Here is a 21,525-nt window from a genome sequence, read left to right as displayed (position 1 = left end):
CTAAAAAAAAAAAAAAAAGAAAAAAAAAAAAGAAAAAAAATGGGATTTTTATGTAATAGTAAGGGCTAATAAAATGTTTTTGCTTTTTCAGATTTTTAATTCTTCATTTTGGCAAAACAAATAGCTTATGGTAATTTAAAATTCTATTGTGTAACATTAAGTGTTTTAGATTTCAAACATATTTAAGAAGCTCACCAAAATCAAACTTAAGTCTCAAGGTAGTCTTTCCTGATGCCTGGCTTTTTGGTGCTACAAAGAGCCACTGAAGCATCCAAAGAAAGGCAAATAGAATTATTTAACATGTTTAGGTACATGGGATTGTAAAAAAGATGTCTAATTTTTTTCAGGTTATATTTGGGTATGTAATATTAACATATGTTTCAAAACCATATGGGATGCCTCAATCACAATTAAGGTTGTTATACTGGATTATTGTAAACTAAAAAGATAACCAAATTTTTTGGTCAATTGTGTTTCTAAGTGTAACTCTGGACATTTTGTCATTGGCAGATGATTGTCTTGTTTTAATCCTCTTAAAAATGGTTTATAATCAGCTGTGGGACTTTAACAGGTGCTCTCAAATGCAGGTTTCTGATAACAGATAAAAGTACAGAACTCATAAAAAGCTAAAATGTTTATGAATATCAAACAGAACAAAGTTAATGAAATAAATTAAGCTAATAGGAAACTAAACCAATGTTTTTAACTTTCACTTAAAACATTGTTAATTCTTATTTTGTTTTTCAGAGTCAAAAAGGAACTTTCTTAAAAGCTTTTAACAACTGAGCAAGGTATACTGCAGTAAACATAATTTGGACCATATCTATTTCTCTCTGCCTGGTTCTGCTAAAAATAAAAAACTAGTTATAAGTATTCTTAACTTACAACAACATAGTTGTTTGCATAAGTAAAACAAAAATCCATTTTTTTTTAGATGATTCTTGCTCTGTCTAGCTGGAGTGCAGTGGCACAATCTCAGCTCACTACAGCCTCTGCCTCCCGGGTTCAAGTGATTTTTCTGCTTCAGCCTCCAGAGTAGCTGGGACTATAGGTGTGTGCCACCACAACCAGCTAATTTTTGTATTATTAGTAGAGATAGGGATTAACCATGTTGGCCAGGATAGTCTTGATTTCTTGACCTCTTGATCCTCCTGCCTTAGCCTCCCAAAGTGTTGGGATTACAGGTATGAGACACTGCACTCAGTTGAAAACTCCATTTACTTACGCAATGAAACACAATAGAAAAATACTAGTTGTTTTTACCAAGGCTTTAACTGGATGAATGTGTTTTCCTTTAAGAAATCAAGCTTGGCCGGGCGCGGTGGCTCAAGCCTGTAATCCCAGCACTGTGGGAGGCCGAGGCGGGTGGTTCACGAGGTCAAGAGATCGAGACCATCCTGGTCAATATGGTGAAACCCCGTCTCTACTAAAAACTACAAAAAATTAGCTGGGCATGGTGGCACGTGCCTGTAATCCCAGCTACTCAGGAGGCTGAGGCAGAAGAATTGCCTGAACCCAGGAGGCGGAGGTTGCGGTGAGCCGAGATCGCGCCATTGCACTCCAGCCTGGGTAACGTGAGTGAAACTCCGTCTCAAAAAAAAAAAAAAAAAAAGAAATCAAGCTTAACTTGCAAAGCCGGTAACAGCCTCTTGGGAAAACTGGTCTCAAACCTTGTCTACACAGTATTCATATGGAACATTTGGCACATGGTGAGTAAAAAATGTCACTTTCTAACAGGCTCAGGAATGTCATGCTCTTGAAATCTGAAAAATACAGGAGTTTACCCAACTCACAGGTATTTAAGGGTACAAACCCGATGGCTTGACCCAGCTTTAAAAAGCCCTATCTAAGATTCCTTTTGGAACAGAGTTCCATCAAAGCCTATCAAACAGGCCTATGTAGAGGTGGTTATTCTTGCTGCACTATGTTCAAATAGTCAGGCCAAGTATAATACTAAAATCTGTTTTGCAAACAACTCAGTCTATTGTGAGCTGTTTTTAACAAAGAAAAAAATCTAAAAAAAATTGTTTCAAAACGTATCATACCTTTCTCATGAACTTCTAATCTCACTAGTTGTTTTTAAGTTTTTGACTGCATTTTAAACTAATCCTGCTTATTTCTATAAGTCAGCCAGCAATCTCTGGCTGCAGCTCAGAAAAAAAAAAAAGAGAAAGGGATGTGTAATGTAAAAATCTAAATAAGCTAAATAAGTACTGTAGTTCCTTTTTTTTTTTTTTTTTGAGACGGAGTCTTGCTCTGTCACCAGGCACCAGGCTGGAGTGCAGTGGCAAAATCTTGGCTCACTGCAACCTCCACCTCCCGGGTTCAAGCGATTCTCCTGCTCAGCCTCCTGAGTAGCTGGGACTACAGGCATGTGCCACCACGCCCAGCTAATTTTTTTGTACTTTTAGTAGAGACGGGGTTTCACCATGTTGGCCAGGATGGTTTCACTCTCTTGACCTCATGATCCACCTGCCTCAGCCTCCCAAAGTGCTGGGATTACAGACTTGAGCCACCATGCCCGGCCAAGTATTCTAGTTCTAAGCAATTATTCTGCAAATCCTGCTGGGTGATGGAAATAAAGTGCCAATAACCCAGAGGTTTCTTTTATCAGAAAGATGAAGGGAACTAACCAAAGCCAAGCTTCGTGCACCCAAATCTTAGCAAGTATAATGATAGCTACCACTTATCAGGGTATGTCAGCAGCCTCAAAACTTTTAGGCTTTTCTTACCACACCTTGTCTTATTTCAATGCATGTCCTCTAATAAACCAGACTCTTTCTTTTTGCCTAAAAACTATCAAGTTCCAAGTAGTAATGCAAATGGAATGATGCATAAACACACGTTTCTTCTGAGGACCCCTGAGTCAGCCCTGAAATAAACCCTAGCTGCTGTTTTCCACACATCCCCGTTCACCAGTGGGGAGTAGCAAAAATATCAATGCCTATTCTCCGTAACAGGAGTTAGGGTCTTCACTCCTGAGGGTAAACTGAGAGGGATTAGCAAGCTTGCCTAAGGTAGACAGCAGGGGAAGGGTCTCTGGAGAACCCCCCAACCACCAGTGAGTGCCTCATACCCACATACTCACATACCCACCAAGCAGAGCATGGTGGCACACACCTGTAGTCCCAGCTACTCAGGAGGCCAAGGCATGAGAATTGCTTGAACCTGGAAGGTGGAGATTGCAGTGAGCTGACATCACACCATTGCACTCCAGTCTGGGTGATAGAGTTAGACTTAGTCTTAAAAAAAAAAAAAAACCTCAATTTTTTTTTTTTCCTTTAAAGGTGGGGTTTCACCATGATGGCCAGGCTGGTCTTAAACTCCTGACCTCAGCTGATCCACCCACCTCAGCCTCCCAAAGTGCTAGGATTACAGGCGTGAGCCACCGCGCCCTGCCTAACAACTCATCTTTTGTCAATATTTTTATAGTTTTAAGTGCTTAAATATCGAGGACAGGACACTGGATAATAATAAATGCATATTTAAATTTATAAAGTAAAAAAGTACCATCAGAGTCTAATAAATGGATACAGCAAAATAATACTTCACAAAATCATTCAGGGTATGTTTGACAAACAAGATAACATAGGACATGCACAGCACTACTCATGTGAAGTGTTCTCTCTCAGTTTTGTCTCAATTCCCAGCCTTACAACTACCACATACTCACATACACAGAATAAGAAAAATTAACTTATTTTTGTAGAAGGCTGTGATTCACATTTTATTCTATTACATCTTTTCCACATTGCTGTTATAATGCTGTTGAAGTGCACCCTCTCTCATCAGAATACCTTTGTGAATGTGAATAGACAGACACTGGAGAAGGCTAGCTCAGCACACTCACTTGAACCGTCCCTTTGCTTTTCAGGCAGTAAAAATGCCTTCGAGGAGTGAAGATAAAGTGAATGCGGATTAAGCAGAGAAGTATACATGAAAAAACATTTGTCAATTTTTGAAGATTACATTGCAAGGCCTACAGCTTTTAAAATATACAATGAATCACATAAATACTGCACAAGAAAATAGAATTAAAATGATGGAGTTGACCACAAAGGATAGCCAAAGCTGTATTATAGCAACGTAAAAAACATATATATATCTACTGTCAGAAGAAGGTAACTGGAAGCATTTGAGAGATGTTCTCTAAGAATCTAAAACTATTTTTTACTTTTAGAATTTGTAAAAAAATATTTAAACATTTTTAATTAAAAAAAATTTTTGAGTGCATTTTTTGTCAGCTTCGTTTTTGTGAGGAATGTAAATATAACAGAGTAAAATAATACATATTAAAAATAACTTTTCTGGTAATAGAGCAGTTTAATTTTTAGACTAAAAAGGTACAATTTTACAAAATTATATGTTGACCAATTTAATCAGAAGCCTCTTTTTACAACTGCGAGAAATTACACAAAGATTCAACTTTTATGTTGGGTGGGAGAGAAAATGATTACCAGAGGTTAGATAATTTTTGTTTTACTAATCAATGTTGATTTTTATTGCTATTTGGTCTCAAATTATGTTAATAATAATGGCCTTTATCCAAGAATTTTTTTAAAAACTTATTTTTTTCAATCAGTCAAAATATTAACCAAAAGAAGGCATAGAAATAAAGGTATTTAACAATCTTAATTTATAGTATAAAATTAAAATGTTTCTAGAAATAAAAAAAAGAAAAAAGAGATATATAAACAGATAAGAAAAAGGGTAGATTACTCACAATAGCTAAGGTATGAAATCAACCTAAGTGTCTATCAACAGGTGAATAAATTATAAAAAGTGGTATATTTACACAATGGAATGCTGTTTATTCCTTAAAAAGCAAGGAGTCTTGGAGGTGGGCTCAGCATCTGTGTCTTAGCAAGACTTGCAGGGATCCTGATGCACACTTAAGTTTGAGCGTCACTGGAATGGATAGTGTCCATATGATTGCTGGATCACCCCATCTAACCTGGATGTCAAGAACACCCCAAGTGAGACCAGTCAGTATATTATAGCTATGTCTCAAGCCACAACCTGAAAGTCTTTGCTTCCCCTTCGCCTTCCACCATGATTGTAAGTTTGCTGAAGCCTCTCCAGCTGTGCGAAACTAGAAAAAGACGTGTACCTAAAAGACTCATTTGAAATTTCCAGACAGAAAGCCTAGCATTTGGAGAGTCTCTTTGGACAGCTTTAAACACAATTGTGGAAAAGAAAGCAATCCTACTCAGTGTGAAGATGATAATAAAGATCTTTATGACGATCTACTTCCACTTAATAAATAGTAAATTCAGAATCCTTAACATAGCACTGAGCTATCAATGCAAATGGAAAAGATTTTGCATCACAGTTGAAATCTATTTACTACTCCTTTTGTAGATGTCCTGAACTGAGTACCAGAAGTCAAAAACTGTCTCATTATTAAGATGGGTTCTAAAGTGATTCATTTTTGTGACACATAATGACTGTTAGTTGAGGTCTAGCTGTATGGTGAAAAATGTTGTCTACAGAAAGGATAGTCAACTTATATTAACTGTGAGTTATACTAGGAGCTATACTTAATTCATGTGGTCTTTATTCGGCCAGCTACTTTTTATATTAAAAAAAAAAAAAAAGAAGAAAAGTTTTAAACAAGAAAGAAGTCTTTTTGTTGGCAACAACATTAATGAACCTGGAAGACATTAGGTTAAGTAAAATAAGCCATCACACACACAAAATAATAGCAAACAATTTAATTTCTATGTAGAGTATCAAAAAATTTAAACTCATAAAAGTAAAGAGTAGAATGATGATTGCCTGAAGCTGGAGGTGGAGAAGATGTTGGTCAAAGTAATGAGTCTTTTCTACATCTTTTGCCTAAACAAATAAATTCTTCTTCTCTGTTTTAATTCACCATGGAATTGAATTATATCTTGAACAATTAAAATGGAAAGAATAATGTAATTATTAAAGCAATGTAGGTTGTATACTGAAATTTGAGAGGTTTAGCAAAATATATATATTCTTCACCATCCCTTTTTTTCTGATTAAGAGAACTTTTTCATGATCTTTCAGGGACTATATTTTCTTTCATCTTCTATCTGCATTATCTTCTTTCTTCAGCCAATTGATTAAAAAAGAGATGCAAAGAAGACACACTTGCTTCTCATCCACACAACACTCCTACTTGCTATTAGTTAATGTCAGTAGAGCTGAGAATAGCAGTTTTCTAGCATGACAGCAACTTCTCAGCAATAAACAACACTCTGAAACAAAACTATAAATCTTTCATCAAAAGCTAATGTATTTTAAACAAAATAAGTGTATGCAACAATAATAAAATGCTTGTGGTAGAATAGATTTTGTAGATTTCTATTGAGTTCAGATAAGATTTGATCAAAAGCCAGCAAATACAGAGCAGAAAATATTATCTGAAATAAAAATATTGTGAATGAAGTTGATCTGTCACTAGAAGAATATTATGACGTCAAACTAACAGTCTCATCCACAGTTGTACAACATCAAATGCTACTTTTTGTTATAAACTGTATTTTATGTAAGTATTCCATTTATATCACACTCTTTCACTAGTTCAATGCCTTCTCCACTTTATATCAGTGGAAAACAGGCTAGATGTTTCCAGAAAAGCAGGCAATGTTATTCTTACTTTAATGATGATGATGAAAAGCACTTGTTTGGCTGATACTTTTTGGCATGATACTCCCATGCCAAAAACTGCTATTTTGCCTGAAGTACTGGTTTTCTATTTTCCTCTATATATATTAACAAAATCAAATTCTTAACTATGAAGACTTTATCTTATTCAAGTTTTATGGAATTTTGTTTACATTTAAGTGTCTCTGACTTTCCTGGAATATTAAAATTTTCATGAATCTAAATTGAATACTAGAAAGAAACAATCTTTTACTGAAAGACTTTGTGAAATGTTTTAACTGTGTTCCCAGTAATCACTATGAAGACAGCATTTTCAATTTTCAGTATATGCTCTGAGTCACTCAAGGGAAATTGATATCTTTGCTACAAATGGGCAAAAAAAAGGTGCTGAGTGGAAGCACAACACATTGCACATCAGTGCTTTCCACATGCACCTGTTATGGTCTTAATTTACTTGAGCTGTCATTAGCATAGCTAGAGACTTACTGAATCTAGTCATACTATTTTTTGGCAACTAATGCCATGCTTGTTACCCATTCATTTTATACAATTATTTTCTTGGCTGAAAAAAATAAATCACTTACTCTAAATTGAGAGACTAGATTTACAGCCTGGGGCTATAATAGTACCTGAATGTTTTTAATACTATTCTTGGAAATGTTCATATATTCAAACCTAGAATGGATATAAATATTATGAAAAACTGGGGAGTTGACAAAGAGTACAAAATTTCAAATTGGGTAAGTAAGTTTTGAGATCTATTGCATAGCATGGTAACTATAGTAAACTATAAAGTATTGCATATTTCAAAATAACTAAGCATAAATTTCAAATGTACTACCACAAAAATGATAGGTGAGGCCGGGCGCGGTGGCTTACGCCTGTAATCCCAGCACTTTGGGAGGCCGAGGCGGGTGGATCACGAGGTCAAGAGATCCAGACCATCCTGGTCAACATGGTGAAACCCCGTCTCTACTAAAAATACAAAAAATCAGCTGGGCATGGTGGCGCATGCCTGTAATCCCAGCTACTCAGGAGGCTGAGGCAGGAGAATTGCCTGAACCCGGGAGGCGGAGGTTGCGGTGAGCCGAGATCGCGCCGTTGCACTCCAGCCTGGGTAACAAGAGCGAAACTCCGTCTCAAAAAAAAAAAAAAAAAAAATGATAGGTGAGTTCACAGATATGTTATTAAACTCAATTTAATTATTCCATATTTTATACATATTTTAAAACATCACATTGTACCCCATAAACTTATGCAGCTATGATTTGCCAATCAAAAATACTATTAATACTTTTTTTATTAGAGAGCGAAATAAGCTTTAAGATATTGAACCAGAGAAAAAAGTGTTTGCTTATCTTAAAATTGCAGGAAACATATACACATATATTTTTATTTCAAATGACTTGCTCATTTAGTGACATAGTAAGTTAACTTTTAATGTAATGAATAGTCAGAACCTAGCACTCAGAAATAGACTTGATTTTTAGTGTTCAAAATAATGTGATACTTTAAAAGACGGACTCTAAAGCAACTGTTTAGAGTAAAATTCTAAGTTTTTAAATAAATAATTTTCTTCACTTGTTAGAAAACAAATTTTTTAAATATGTATTTTAAAACTACATTTAAAGTTATCAAATTAACAAACTTATTAAACAAGTAAATAAAAAACAATTTACCTTGTCTCTCTAATTATAAAACTGACAGGCACTCTGCATTTAAACAAATACTTTGGTAAATGGATTCTAACAATGATATCTCTCATGACTTAAAAAGGGTCATTAGTTTTAACTTAGAAGTATATTAAAATTTTATATTAAAAGCTAGGAGTAGCCTGTTATTATATGGAAAATTTGTGATCTTCATTACCCATTGGGTGGTCTACACTTTCTGAGTTTCAGAAACACTATTATAAGAATCCTTCTTCCTGCCGGGCACGGTGGCTAATGCCTGTAATCCCAGCACTTTGGGAGGCCAAGAAGGGCCGATCACAAGGTCAGGAGTTTGAGACCAGCCTGGCCGACATGGTTCAACCCCATCTCTACTAGAAAACTGCAAAAATTAGCCAGGCATGGTAGTGCATGCCTGTAATCCCAGCTACCTGGGAGGTTGAGGCAGGAGAATTGCTTGAACCCAGGAGGCAGAGTTTGTAGTGAGCCAAGATCACACCATTGCACTCCAGCCTGGGCAACAAGAGCAAAACTCCATCTCACAAAAAAAACAAAAACAAAAACAAACTTCTTCTGATTGAATAATTTAAGTTTTCTCGGTAACTAAAAAAGATTGGAATTACTGATCACTCACTTACAATGTGGTTTTAAATGTTATTTAATGAAGATATATGAAGTTTCTTTTAAACTCATTTTAACAACCTATGTTTTTGGTTTTTCACTTTTATTAGAAAATAAGTATGAAAATTTATGTTACTACAAACCTATAAATTTTATTCAAATCTAGACATAGTGCTAATCTTAAAAGATCTGTATGTTTAAGATTATAGATAACCTATTTACACTTAGAAGATAAATAATTGCTTTCCAGTAAAACCAATGGGGCAATTTTGAACCTCAGTTACAAGCTATCATAATATTAATACCATAATCTAGGTAGAAATTTTAGGTATCTGCATATTTGGGTTGTTTAGCATGTAATCAGAAACTATAATTTTTTATAAACTATAAATAATAAACTGAAAATATAAAGTATCACTTTCTTTTTCTCAGTTTTGAAATACTGCCATTATTTCTAGGTGATATAACACTCCATTACAGAGGCTGTGGCTGTTGAAACTAGAAATGTCATGGTCAATTCTTTGTTACTTGCTGCCTTTTTATTTCACACAAATACAGTAGCACAAGGAAGGCAAGAAATGCTACACCTTGATTGCAAACACATGAGTGCCCTTCTAGGGAGAATACATGTGTGAGCATATTAACTTGAAATTCACGGCATCTTTTGTTCAAGTACAGACTTTCATATGGCAAGTAAAAAAGACAATAATTTAACACTACAATGGCATAAGTAGTCTAAAAATACCTTTTGACCCATTATTTCTATTTTTCAAAAGAATAATTGTGATAGAATGAGCATTTACAGCACTGTGGTCTTGAATAACCCCCACTCTTTGGTTAATTATTTTTGAAATATGACCATAAGACTTTTGTGCCTTTTTTTTTTTAGAAAAAATGTTTTCTATTTCTTATTCAGTAATTTAGCATAATTTTTAGTCTCATGCTTTCAAAGATAGCTCATCCTAAAAAAAAGTGATTAAATAGCTTACCACTTTTTCCCCAAAAACAGTAACAAATTAAGTCTAGTCTAGTGTACAGTTAATTCATAAATAATGAAGGTGTAATTTATTTTAGCTGCACACTTGAAAGTGAAACACTTTTTGGGCTATAGACCAAAAGCTTTCAGAGAGGTTAGCTTATAAAATGTGGGAAGAACTGGTATAGAAACATTCACCCCTATGCCTTAAGGGGTGAAAAAAAATTTCACCCCTAATTTCAACTATTAACCCAGAACTGGAGAAATAGAACCTGTTATTATACCAAAAAGCATTTTATTATTTTTGTATTTAAGGGGTATATGTGCAGATTTGTAAAACAGGTATACTACATGATGTTGAGGTTGGACACTTAATTCCATTGCCCAAGTAGATTATAAATGCTTGTCTCCCCTCCTTCCTCCTTCTTTTTAGAATTCCCAGTATATGTTTTCATCTTTGTTTCCATGTGCACCCAATTTTTAGTGCCCATGTATGAGTGAGAATATGTGGCATTTGCTTTTCTGTTGTGTTAATTTGCTTAGATTAAGGGCCTTCTGCTGCATTCATGTTGCTGCAAAAGACATTACTTCATTCTCTTCTGTTGCTGCATTGTATTGGAGATTGTATAAGTACATCATTTTTCTTATCCAATAAAAGATTCATGGGTAACTGGTTTAATTTGGTCTTTAATATTGTCAATAGTACTGCAATAAACATGTGAGTGCAGGTGTCTCTCTGGCAAAATTATTTTTTCTCTTTTGGGGCACATATCCAGTAATGGGGTCAAATGGCAATTCTATTTGTAGTTCTTTGAGAAATTTCCAAACTGCTTTGCACAGGGTCTGAATTAATTTGCATTCCCACCAACAGGGTAGGAAAATTTCCTTTTCTCCACAACTTCAACATCTTATTTACTTTTAATAAGTCATTCTTAATGGTGTGAAATGATATCATGTCACTTTGATTTACATCTTTCAGATAATTAGGAATGTTGAGCAATTTTTACATGTTTATTGGCAGCTCTTATGTCTTTGAGAAATCTTCCTTTGAGAAGAGTCTATTAATATCATGTTTGCTTTTTATAAAATTTTAAATTCTGTATATTAATCCTTCATTGTCTGCTGTTTGCAAATATTTTATTTCATACTGTTTAAGCCATCTGTTCATTTTGTTGAGTTTTTTTTTTTTTTTTTTTTTTTACTGTGCTGAAGCTCTTTGGCTTAATTAGATGCCAGTTTTTAATTTTTATTTTTGTTGTACTGATGTTAGATGTTAGTCATAAATTATTTCCAGAGGCCAATATTTTCTAAGTGTTCTTCTAAGAGTTTTGTAGCTTGAAAAACTCACAGATCAAGTTTTTAATCTATGTTGAATTATGTTTTATGTAGAAAAAGGTAGGAGTCCAGTTTTCTTCCACACCACTAACAAGTTTTCCTAGTATTTTTACTGAATAAGGAGTTAATTCCTCCTTTGTTTATTTTTGTTGGCTTTGTAAAAATAAGTTAGTTGTGGCCGGGCGCGGTGGCTCAAGCCTGTAATCCCAGCACTGTGGGAGGCCGAGGCGGGTGGATCACGAGGTCAAGAGATCGAGACCATCCTGGTCAACATGGTGAAACCCCGTCTCTACTAAAACTACAAAAAATTAGCTGGGCATGGTGGTGCATGCCTGTAATCCCAGCGACTCAGGAGGCTGGGGCAGGAGAATTGCCTGAACCCAGGAGGCGGAGGTTGCGGTGAGCCGAGATCGCGCCATTGCACTCCAGCCTGGGTAACAAGAGCGAAACTCCATCTCAAAAAAAAAAAAAAAAAAAAAAAAAGTTAGTTGTAAAATTATAGCTTAATTCAGGACTCTGTCTTCCATTTATTGGTCTACATGTATATTTTTGTACCAGAACCATGTTATACTGGTTACTCTGGTGCAATCTTGGCTAACTGCAACCTCCAGCTTCCCAAATAGCTGGGATTACAGGCATGTACCACTATGCCCAGCTAATTTTTTTGTATTTCGTAGAGAGGGAGGTTTCACCATGTTGGCCTGGGTGGTCTCAAACCCCTCACCACAGATGATCCATCCGCCTTGGCCTCCTAAAGTGCTGGGATAACAGGCGTGAGTCAGCATGCCCAGCCCAGATTTATTCTCTTAGTCTGAAGTTGTCTTGACTATTTGGGCTCTTTAATTCTTTTATATCTATTTTATAATCATTTTCTTGTTCTAATTCTATAAAACGTTAAGGAAAGTTTGATAAAAATAGCAGTTAATCTGTAGGTTGCTTTAGGCAGAATAGCCATTTCAATTATATTATTTGAATTCATGAGCATGCCATATTTTTTCATTTATTTGCATTGCCTCTCATTTCTTTCAGCAATGTTTTGTAGCTCTCTGTGTAGACATATTTTGTCCCCTTGATTTAATGCATTTCTAGATGTATTTTTTTGTTTGTGGCTATTGTAAATAGAACTGGTTTTTTTGTTTGTTTGTTTTACTTTTTTCTCAGCTTAATATTATTGGTGTACAGAAATGCTATGCATTTGTGTTGATTTTGTATTCTGAGGTTTTTTTTGAAAATTTTTTTAGGCTTAGGAGTCTTTTGGTGAAAATTAAAGTTTCTCGTTTAATCTTGGGAAGTTGTGTGTATCCAAGAGTTTATCTATGTTCTCCAAATTTTCTATTTTGCTTGCATTTTCACAGAAGTCTCTGAGGAATTTTTAAAATCTATGTAGAATTAGATGTGATTTCACACCTCTAACATTTAAATAAATGCAGAATAAAAGTTTAACAAAATTCAAAATTTCTTCGTAATAAATTCCTGAAAAAAGTGGTTATAGGATAAACAAACCTCAAGCCAATGAATGCCACATATAACAACAACAAAAAAGCACGGCAAATAACATACTAAACAGAAAAAACTTGTAAGCTTTTACTCTAAAAGCAAGAAGACAAATAATGCCCACTTTCTTCAGTCTTATTAAACATAGCACTAAATATCCAAGACAGAGAAATTAGAAAATAAAATCAAGAGTGAGGAGGTGGTTCTTGCCCGTGGTGTGTGTGTGTGTGTGTGTGTGTGTGTGTGTGTGTGTGTGTGTGAGACAGAGAGTAAGTGAGTGAGTGTGTGTGGGGGGGACTCGGCTTGTTCTTGTCGGTGACTTCCCCCTCCCCTCCATCCCTTCTCCTCCAGCGGCCACTACCTGGGCTGTAGGAAATGAGCAATAACGATGACATCGAGGTGGAGAGCGACGAAGAGCAACCGAGGTTTCAATCTGCGGCTGACAAACGGGCTCATCATAATGCATGGGAACGAAAACGTAGGGACCACATCAAAGGCTTTCACCGTTGGCGGGACTCAGTCCCATCACTCAAAGGAGAGACGGCATCCCAGGCCCAAATCCTAGACAAAGCCAGAGTATATCCAGCATATGCGAAGGAAAAACCACACACACCAGCAAGATATTGACGACCTCAAGCGGCAGAATGCTCTTCTGGAGCAGCAAGTCCGTGCACTGGAGAAGGCGAGGTCAAGTGCCCAACTGCAGACCAACTACCGCTCCTCAGACAACAGCCTCTACACCAACGCCAAGGGCAGCACCATCTCTGCCTTTGATGGTTGAGGGAGTCTGATGATGGGAGGATGATGGGAGTTGGAGTCTGAGCCCGAAGAGCCCCAAAGCAGGAAGAAGCTCCGGATGGAGGCCAGCTAAGCCCCTCGGGGCAGGCCAGCAATAAAAACTGTCTCCATCGTCTCATCCTTTCAATTCATCTGTAGAACCCTCAGAACCATTTAAGAGACTCTATTTTTCTCTTTCTCCCTTTTTTATTTTTATTTTTACATAGAAGCTCTTGGACAACAGCTCTAGTTCTCCTTCCCCATTTCCACTGTTTATTTTTTTAAATGTATTCCCTTCAGGGATTCCCTGTCCCCACCAGGAATTTTTAAACCAAAACACCCCAACTTGGCAGCTTTTTCTGTGGAGGACAGACGGCCGGCCGGACCTCTGAGCCCATAGTATCCTGCCCACCCTACCAGCTCCTCCAGCCCTGCTGGGCACATACCCCGAGGATGCCTGGCCTGCCCAGGTGGCCTCCTGGTCTACCCTCACCTCTGTAGGATAGACTGTGAATCTGTGAACTGCTCTACTTTGAGAAGATGACCAGTTTCGAGTAATCAGAATTAACCCTCCTCCTTAAGGTTGTTTTTTTTTTTTCCTTTTTCTAAAAAGCTATGTATTGCTCCTATTGAAAGACCAGATCCTTAAAGAAGTTTGTGGTATGAAAAGAAAGTGGGGACAGATTCGCAGCACAGTCTTCGGCATGTTTCACTCCTGCCACTCTCAGCCAGCTGTTTAGGCCTGCGGTGCCAGCCTCACGGAGAGCTGCGTGGATTCTTGTGGTATGCTTGGGAGATGGCAGCAGTGAAGCAGCAGCCACCAGGGAGTGGCTGTTTGGGGTTGGGACAGGATGTTTTGGGTGGCATAGAGGTTTTGTATTGAGGGCCAGTGATGATGATTTGATATTTCCTGCTACTTAAATTTGAATCTGAGTGAATTGTTCCTATTTCTGATGATGTCGGTCTTGCAAAGCGACAGATTCATAAAGTAATGATGAAATCTTCCCTTCTTCCCGTGTGTATTTCTAAGAAATAGAGCCAACTGATTTTGTATGTAAATACCGAGAGCAATTTACCTGGTATTAAACCCGCACCCCAATGCGGACCCTTCCCTGCCCTCACCCCACTTCCTTTCCTGCAGTCCTGAAACCTGTCTCCTTTGTGTGATCCAGCCCTGGTTCTGGCTGTGGTCAACAGATCCCAGTGAAGGGTTTTGTGTGTTTAGGCCTCATTTCTTTGTCTTTTTCCTACTCCGTTCCTGGCATTTGCTGATTTCTAGTGTATACTCTGTAGTCTCAGTTCGTGTTTGATTCCATTCCATGGAAATAAAAAGTATGTTGTACATACTGCTGAAGAATTGTCTTGCAATTTAAGGCTTCCCCCTTTACTATAAGACTATAAATAAAAACTTATTTTATCCTTAAAAAAAAAAAAAAGAAAAGAAAATCAAAGCACCCAGATTAGAAAAAATGTTAAATTATTCCTGTATATATTTTTCAATCCTATGCATAATCTTAAGCAAAGGCCTAAGACATTACTAAAAATTTTTATGACTAATAAACAAGTTTATTAAACTTGCAGAATACAAAAGCAACATCCAAGTGTCAGCAGCATTTCTATATACTGACAACTATCTCAAAATGAAATCAAAGAAATTAATACACAATTGGAAAAATATTACTCCTTTATAAATTGGAATTAATAATATTGTAAAATATCTGTATTACACAAAATAATGTATAGATATAATGCAAGTTCTATCAAAATACCAGTTACATAACTAACAAAATTTTTAAAAATACATCTAAAATTTTTATATGGTACCACAAAAGATCCTCAATATCCAAAGCAATCAAGCAGTAGAAAAAGTGAAGGTATCACTCTACCTGACTTTGAAAGATATTACAAAGCTATAGAAAAAAAAAAAAAGTATGGTACTTCAATAAAAACAGACATACAGGACAATACAGAAGAAAAAGGAGACCAGAAATATATTAATGCATTCACAGCCAACTGATTTTAAACAAAGGTGGCAGTTTCTTAGGGAAATGGCAGTATCTTCAATAAATGGTGTTAAGAAAATTTCATATCCACATTCAGAGGAATATAATGAGACCCTCCACTCACATCATATATAACACAAACTAAATTAGATACTTAAATGTAAGGTCTAAAACTCTGAAACTACTACCAAAAAATATAGACTGAAAGCCCTGTAACATTTGTTAGGCAGTGACTTTTAAAATCTGAACTCGAATCCCAAGGAAAAAAAAATTTTTTTTTTAAAAAGATGAATCAGATTTGAAGATATAGTTGTTGTTTTTTGCTATTTTCTCATTTGTCAGTCATAACCATAGAAACTTTGATGTTTAACAGCATGTTCTGAACCCATCACAGTGCATTGGAGACTTTAGGGCTTTTCTTTCAAGCTTGAGGCACCTGGAGTTACTGGTGCTTATGGTAATAGTATGAAAGACACTAAAAGGGCAGCCTTGCTTATGCTCCCATGACTGGCCACTGTGTGAACATAGTAAACTGGTTTGCATGCAAACTAACAGGACATGTTTTAATCTAAAAGCTCCCATTATCTCCAAAAGTTTTCAGAGAAAATGGACAAGGAGATCACTACAGTTAGGTGACTAAGAATATAAACTGTAGATTAAAATTAAACCGTTAAAAAATTTATAAACAATAAGAGTAACAAAATTCTCCAAATTGTAATATTAATATGGAAAATAAATATTCCAAATTCACAGAGGTCATTTTAATGTTCTGCAAACTTTAACATTCACACTTTAAAATAGAGGATTCTGCATGAAAATCCACATTGTGCTATAAGTATATAATAAATAACTATATTTAAAATTGCTCACTTACTATTAATTCTCTTAAACATTTAATTTTTATAATATATGTATGTTCTAGCAAATTTATGTTTGCCACACTTTGTATAAGAATCTAATATTTTTCTCTTACAAAGAAACACCAGGCTGATTTAATCCTCTCTTCTGTACACAGCGTATGTCTTTTATGTTAATTAACCAATCTTAAAGTTGTATTGGTGAGCAAACTTTCCAGTTAAAACCAATTTTTCAGGGGCCGGGCGCGGTGGCTCAAGCCTATAATCCCAGCACTTTGGGAGGCCGAGGCGGGTGGATCACGAGGTCAAGAGATCGAGACCATCCTGGTCAACATGGTGAAACCCCATCTCTACTAAAAATACAAAAAAAAATTAGCTGGGCATGGTGGTGCGTGCCTGTAATCCCAGCTACTCAGGAGGCTGAGGCAGGAGAATTGCCTGAACCTGGGAGGCGGAGGTTGCGGTGAGCCGAGATCGCACCATTGCACTCCAGCCTGGGTAACATTAGTGAAACTCCGTCTCAAAAAAAAAAAAAAAAAAAGACATGAATGAAGTAGTTCTCTTTAAATTCAGCAAGATTCAGCTTTGCAGCCTGGAAACAATGTCCTCTTCACATGAAGAATCAATGTTATTTCTTCACAATTGATATTTTCCATCTCTGACTTGAAGTTAAAAACTAACTTTAGCAGTGATATTTATGACTAACTATGGAGCATCCTGTTACACCCTGAGCACTGTCATGTCTGTTTGCTACATTTATATATAAAACCATCCTGATGACTTATAAAGCTTCCCTAGTACTTACTGAAACAAACTGATTCAATAAATTAAATTTACTTATATCAATTATAAAAAATCAAGGGAACAATAACTAAAGAAAAATAAGCTCATATAGGGTTCTCCCATTACAAGAACCTAATGGAATCTTTTAACTAAATAAAATATAACAACAAACAAATTATTGAATTATATCTAAAAATAATTTTGTGTGCATGATGAAATTTTATAAAAAATATTCTAACTACAAATTAGCTATGATAATAAATACTTCATAAACTACAAAACAAACAAATAAGAAACAAAAAGATTATTGGTCTAGCATGAGTACCAGGCAAGTAAAAACAGAAACTTTGCATGCAAAGATTCTAAAAGATAAGCTATAAGATAGTGTCATAAATTGAATACAAAGCAAAGAATATATATTTGCTTTTGCCATTTTTGAGGATTTTTGTTTTCTAGTAAATTAGACAACTTATAAAAATAATTTGTTTTTTCTTAATATTACTCTTTTCTTCTGAAAATAGCTGCAAACTTATACTAACATAAACACACTTACTCCTTAAATCTAAGTTATATGATTAGACTAATAGATGTGTATATTTAATCTATTTAAGTCAAAACTAAAACTCCAAATGTTCTTGAAGGCAGAGGCCACATGCTTCAAAAAATACATAATAAAATTTTGAAAATATTTAGACGCCGGGCGCGGTGGCTCAAGCCTGTAATCCCAGCACTTTGGGAGGCTGAGGCGGGTGGATCACGAGGTCAAAAGATCGAGACCACCCTGGTCAACATGGTGAAACCCCGTCTCTACTAAAAAAAATACAAAAAATGAGCTGGGCATGGTGGCGCGTGCCTGTAATCCCAGCTACTCAGGAGGCTGAGGCAGGAGAACTGCCTGAACCCAGGAGGCGGAGGTTGCGGTGAGCCGAGATCGCGCCATTGCACTCCAGCCTGGGTAACAAGAGCAAAACTCCGTCTCAAAAAAAAAGAAAATATTTAGGACTCAGAAATATATTTGTTTTCACCCATATATAAATTTTATGATGACTATAAAAATGACTATGTAGTCAATAACAATTTAACTGTACAACTTGGAATAAGTTGTATAGACTGTAGAACTGAATTGTTTTTAATACAAAACATAAAAGACAGAGGTTATAGCTACCTTATTTACCATAATGTGATTATTATATATTGTATAACTGTATCGAAATATGCCATATATGGCATAAATGTATACACATATACAGACAAAAACTAAGAAAGATAAATTAAAATATAAAAAGTATTATAACTTACAGAAACCATATTCTTTATTTGCAGTTTAAATCTACCGGAAAAGAAGTACACTAGAGATATCAGTCTAGTATGTTGCCAAATAGTGTACTGTTACCATCTTTTAAATACACCCTTGAGTAAGGTATAATAGGTTAAAAATAGTGGCACAATAACACTTTATTGAATGTATAACAGTATCTAATGTTATAAATGTTGAATTAAAAAATTAACACAATCTAAAATGCTTTCAAAATGTAGTTTTATCACATGAAATTACAATTAGTAAAATGATATACTAATTTAATTTTGATTTAATTTTAATTTAATACAAATTATTTAATTTAAAATAATTAAGAATGATTTTTCTCTCATAATAGGATTAGAATATTACTTGGGGCTGGGCACAGTGGCTCACACCTGTAATCCCAGCACTTTGGGAGGCTAAGGTGAGCAGGCCACTTGAGGTCAGGAGTTCACGAACAGCTTCCCAACATGGTAAAACCTCATTTTACTAAAATACAAAAATTAGTCAGAAGTAATAGTGGGCACCTGTAATCTCAATCCCTTGGGAGGCTGAGATAGGAGAATCGTTGAATCTGGGAGGAAGCGCTTGCAGTGAGCTGCTGTGCCACTGCACTCCAGCCTGGGAAACAGAGTGAGATTTCCTCTCAAAAAAAAAAGAAAAAAACAGAATATTATTCAGAATGCCTACCTCATGCATCACTCAATTCTATAAGTTAACCACAAAGAGCCTTACTACTTAGATTTTCACCATGCATCTTACATTTTAATGTCCTTATTTGTCCATAAGAAAGATCATAATGACCACCTAATAAAAAAGCCTCCTAAATCTTTGATGCAGAATTGATAGCATGCTTTTGAATACAATAGAAATGAAAAATAACACAAAGTAATTTAAGAGTTGAATTTCATCATTATTCAGTTTCCAAATAATCTGGGTTTTGTTTGTTTGTTTTTTAAGACAGAGTCTTGCTCTGTCACCCAAACTGTAGTGCAGTGGCAAAACCTCGGCTGACTGAAACCACTGCCTCCCAGGTTTAAGTGATTCTCATGCCTCAGCCTCCCAAGTAGCTGGAATTACAAGTGTGCATCACAATGCCTGGCTAATTTTTGTATTCATTTTTAGTAGAGATGGGGTTTCACCATGTTGGCCAAGCTGGTCTTGAACTCCTGACCTCAGGTGATCTGCCCACTTTGGCATCTCCAAGTGTTAGCCTTAGAGATGTGAGCCACTGTGTCTGGCCAAAAAAATCTATATTTTCAAGATAAAAGTATGCTTTAAATGTAATTATAACTCTTCAAAGATCTACTTCTTTTAAAGTTATATACAAATAATTTTTTTACCAAATTCAGTTTTCGTTTTTTTCCCATACTCGGCAGTCAGATTTAGTGTAATGTCTAAATTTTGAGAAACAGATATTTCTACTGTGAAATTCTGATATTTACATAAACTTGTTTTGGATTAATTTTTTAAAATACAGTATCTGCAAAAATATATTTTAGTATAAACTCTGGTGTTTTATAATATGTAGTTTTTGAAAAAATGTTTTTCCAAATTTATTACATTTGCAAGGTTATTCTTCAATACAAATTCCCTGATATTGAGCAAAGTTGGAACAACTGCCTCAGGGTTTTCCTCTAGTACAAAATGTGTACAGTAAAATCTGTGATACAAGTAAAGGTACTATAATCCTCTTTATATATTTGTCTTCAAAATAAATATTCTTTTGCACTTTTAGGGCTTGTATTTTCTGAAAGATCTATTGATAGTAACTGCACTTTTAATGCTTTTATTGAGTATTAATTCTCTGATGTTGAATAAAATGTGAGAAGGTATTAATGGCTTTCACAATTTCCTTTTTTTTTTTTTTTTTTTTTTTTAAATAATCTCCCTGTTGCCCATGCTGGAATACAGTGGCATGATCTTGGCTCACTGCAATCTTTTCCTCCCAGGTTCAAGTGATTCTCCTGCCTCAACCTCCTGAGTAACTGGAATTACAGGTGTCTGCCACCATGCTTGGCTAATTTTTTTGAATTTTTTGTATAGATGAAATTTCAGCATGATGGCCAGACTGGTTTTGAACTCTTGACCTCAAATGATCCATCTGTCTTGGGCTCCCAAAGTGCTGGGATTACAGGTGTGAGGCACTGTACCTAGCCTACACTTTCTTTATATTTGTACATTTGCTCTCAAATAGAAATGCTTTCCTGTGCAATAAGGTGTGAGCACTGGTTAAATGTTTTGCCACATTATTCACATTAGTAGTTTTCACCAGTATATCTTACTACAATCAAGTATGACAGCCATTTAAAGACTTTGTCACATTATTCGCATTTCTTATCCATACAATTTCTTTTATATTCAGAAGTCTGAGGTGTTGCCAAAAGCACTGTGACATTTTTAGGTTTGTAGAGTTTCTCTATAGTATAAATTAGCTTATGTCTGTTAATAATTGAGGATCTGTTAGAGGCTTTTCCACATTCTTCACACATACAGGTTTCTCTCCAGTATGAGTTTTCTTATATGTAGTAATCCTTACAGACTGGTTAAAGGCTTTGCCACATTCCACACACTGGAATGGATTCCCTCCAGTATTAATTATCTATGTTTAGTAAGGATTAAGGAACAGTTAAAAGGCTTGTCACATTCTTCACATTTGTAAGGTTTCCCTCCTGTATAAACTCTCTATGTTCAGTAAGTGTTAAGAACTAGTTAAAAGCTTCGCCACACTTTTTACATTTATAGGGGTTTTCCTTCCATTATGAATTCTCTTATGATTAGTAAGGTGTTAGGACCAGTTGAAGTCTTTACCACATTCTTCACAATGGTAGGGTGTCTCCTCCAGTATTAAATATGGTCAGTAAGGCTTGAGGCCCAGGTGAAGGCTGTCACATTCTTCACATTTGTAGTGTTTCTCTCCAGTATGAATTGCCTTGTGTATAGTAAGGGTTGAAAACCTGTTAAAGGCTTTGCCACATTCTTCACATTTGTAGGGCTTCTCTCAAGTATGAATTCTTTTATGCTTGGTAAGGCTTGAATACCACCTAAAGGCTTTGCCACATTCTTCACATTT

At 35.6% G+C, this 21,525-nt stretch overlaps 2 protein-coding genes and 2 pseudogenes across 3 annotated transcripts in view; 2 read left to right on the top strand and 2 right to left on the bottom strand.

Annotated features, from left to right (window-relative positions):
• LOC116544652 (zinc finger protein 726-like) overlaps window positions 1-21,525 on the top strand; it is a 432,536-nt gene that overhangs the window by 213,695 nt on the left and 197,316 nt on the right. The window lies entirely within an intron of this gene.
• LOC116544661 overlaps window positions 4,818-21,525 on the bottom strand; it is a 383,530-nt pseudogene continuing 366,822 nt past the window's right edge.
• LOC116544664 lies at window positions 13,087-14,945 on the top strand (annotated as a pseudogene). The gene has a single exon (XR_004265991.1). The product of XR_004265991.1 is annotated as a protein max pseudogene (transcript).
• The window catches only part of LOC116544657 (zinc finger protein 676-like), a 2,259-nt gene continuing 1,296 nt past the window's right edge, over window positions 20,563-21,525 (bottom strand). The window contains exon 1 of the mRNA XM_032271203.1: window positions 20,563-21,525. This exon is cut by the window's right edge and continues 1,296 nt beyond it. Coding sequence (XP_032127094.1) covers window positions 21,300-21,525 — 226 coding nt within the window. The 3' untranslated portion in view covers window positions 20,563-21,299.

Source organism: Sapajus apella, unplaced genomic scaffold (assembly GCF_009761245.1).
Source record: "Sapajus apella isolate SASKATOON/1434 unplaced genomic scaffold, GSC_monkey_1.0 scaffold226, whole genome shotgun sequence".
In the NCBI taxonomy this organism is placed as follows: Eukaryota; Metazoa; Chordata; class Mammalia; order Primates; family Cebidae; genus Sapajus; species Sapajus apella.
The sequence above is the reverse complement of the archived record's forward strand: the minus strand, read 5'-3'. Positions and strand labels throughout refer to the sequence as shown.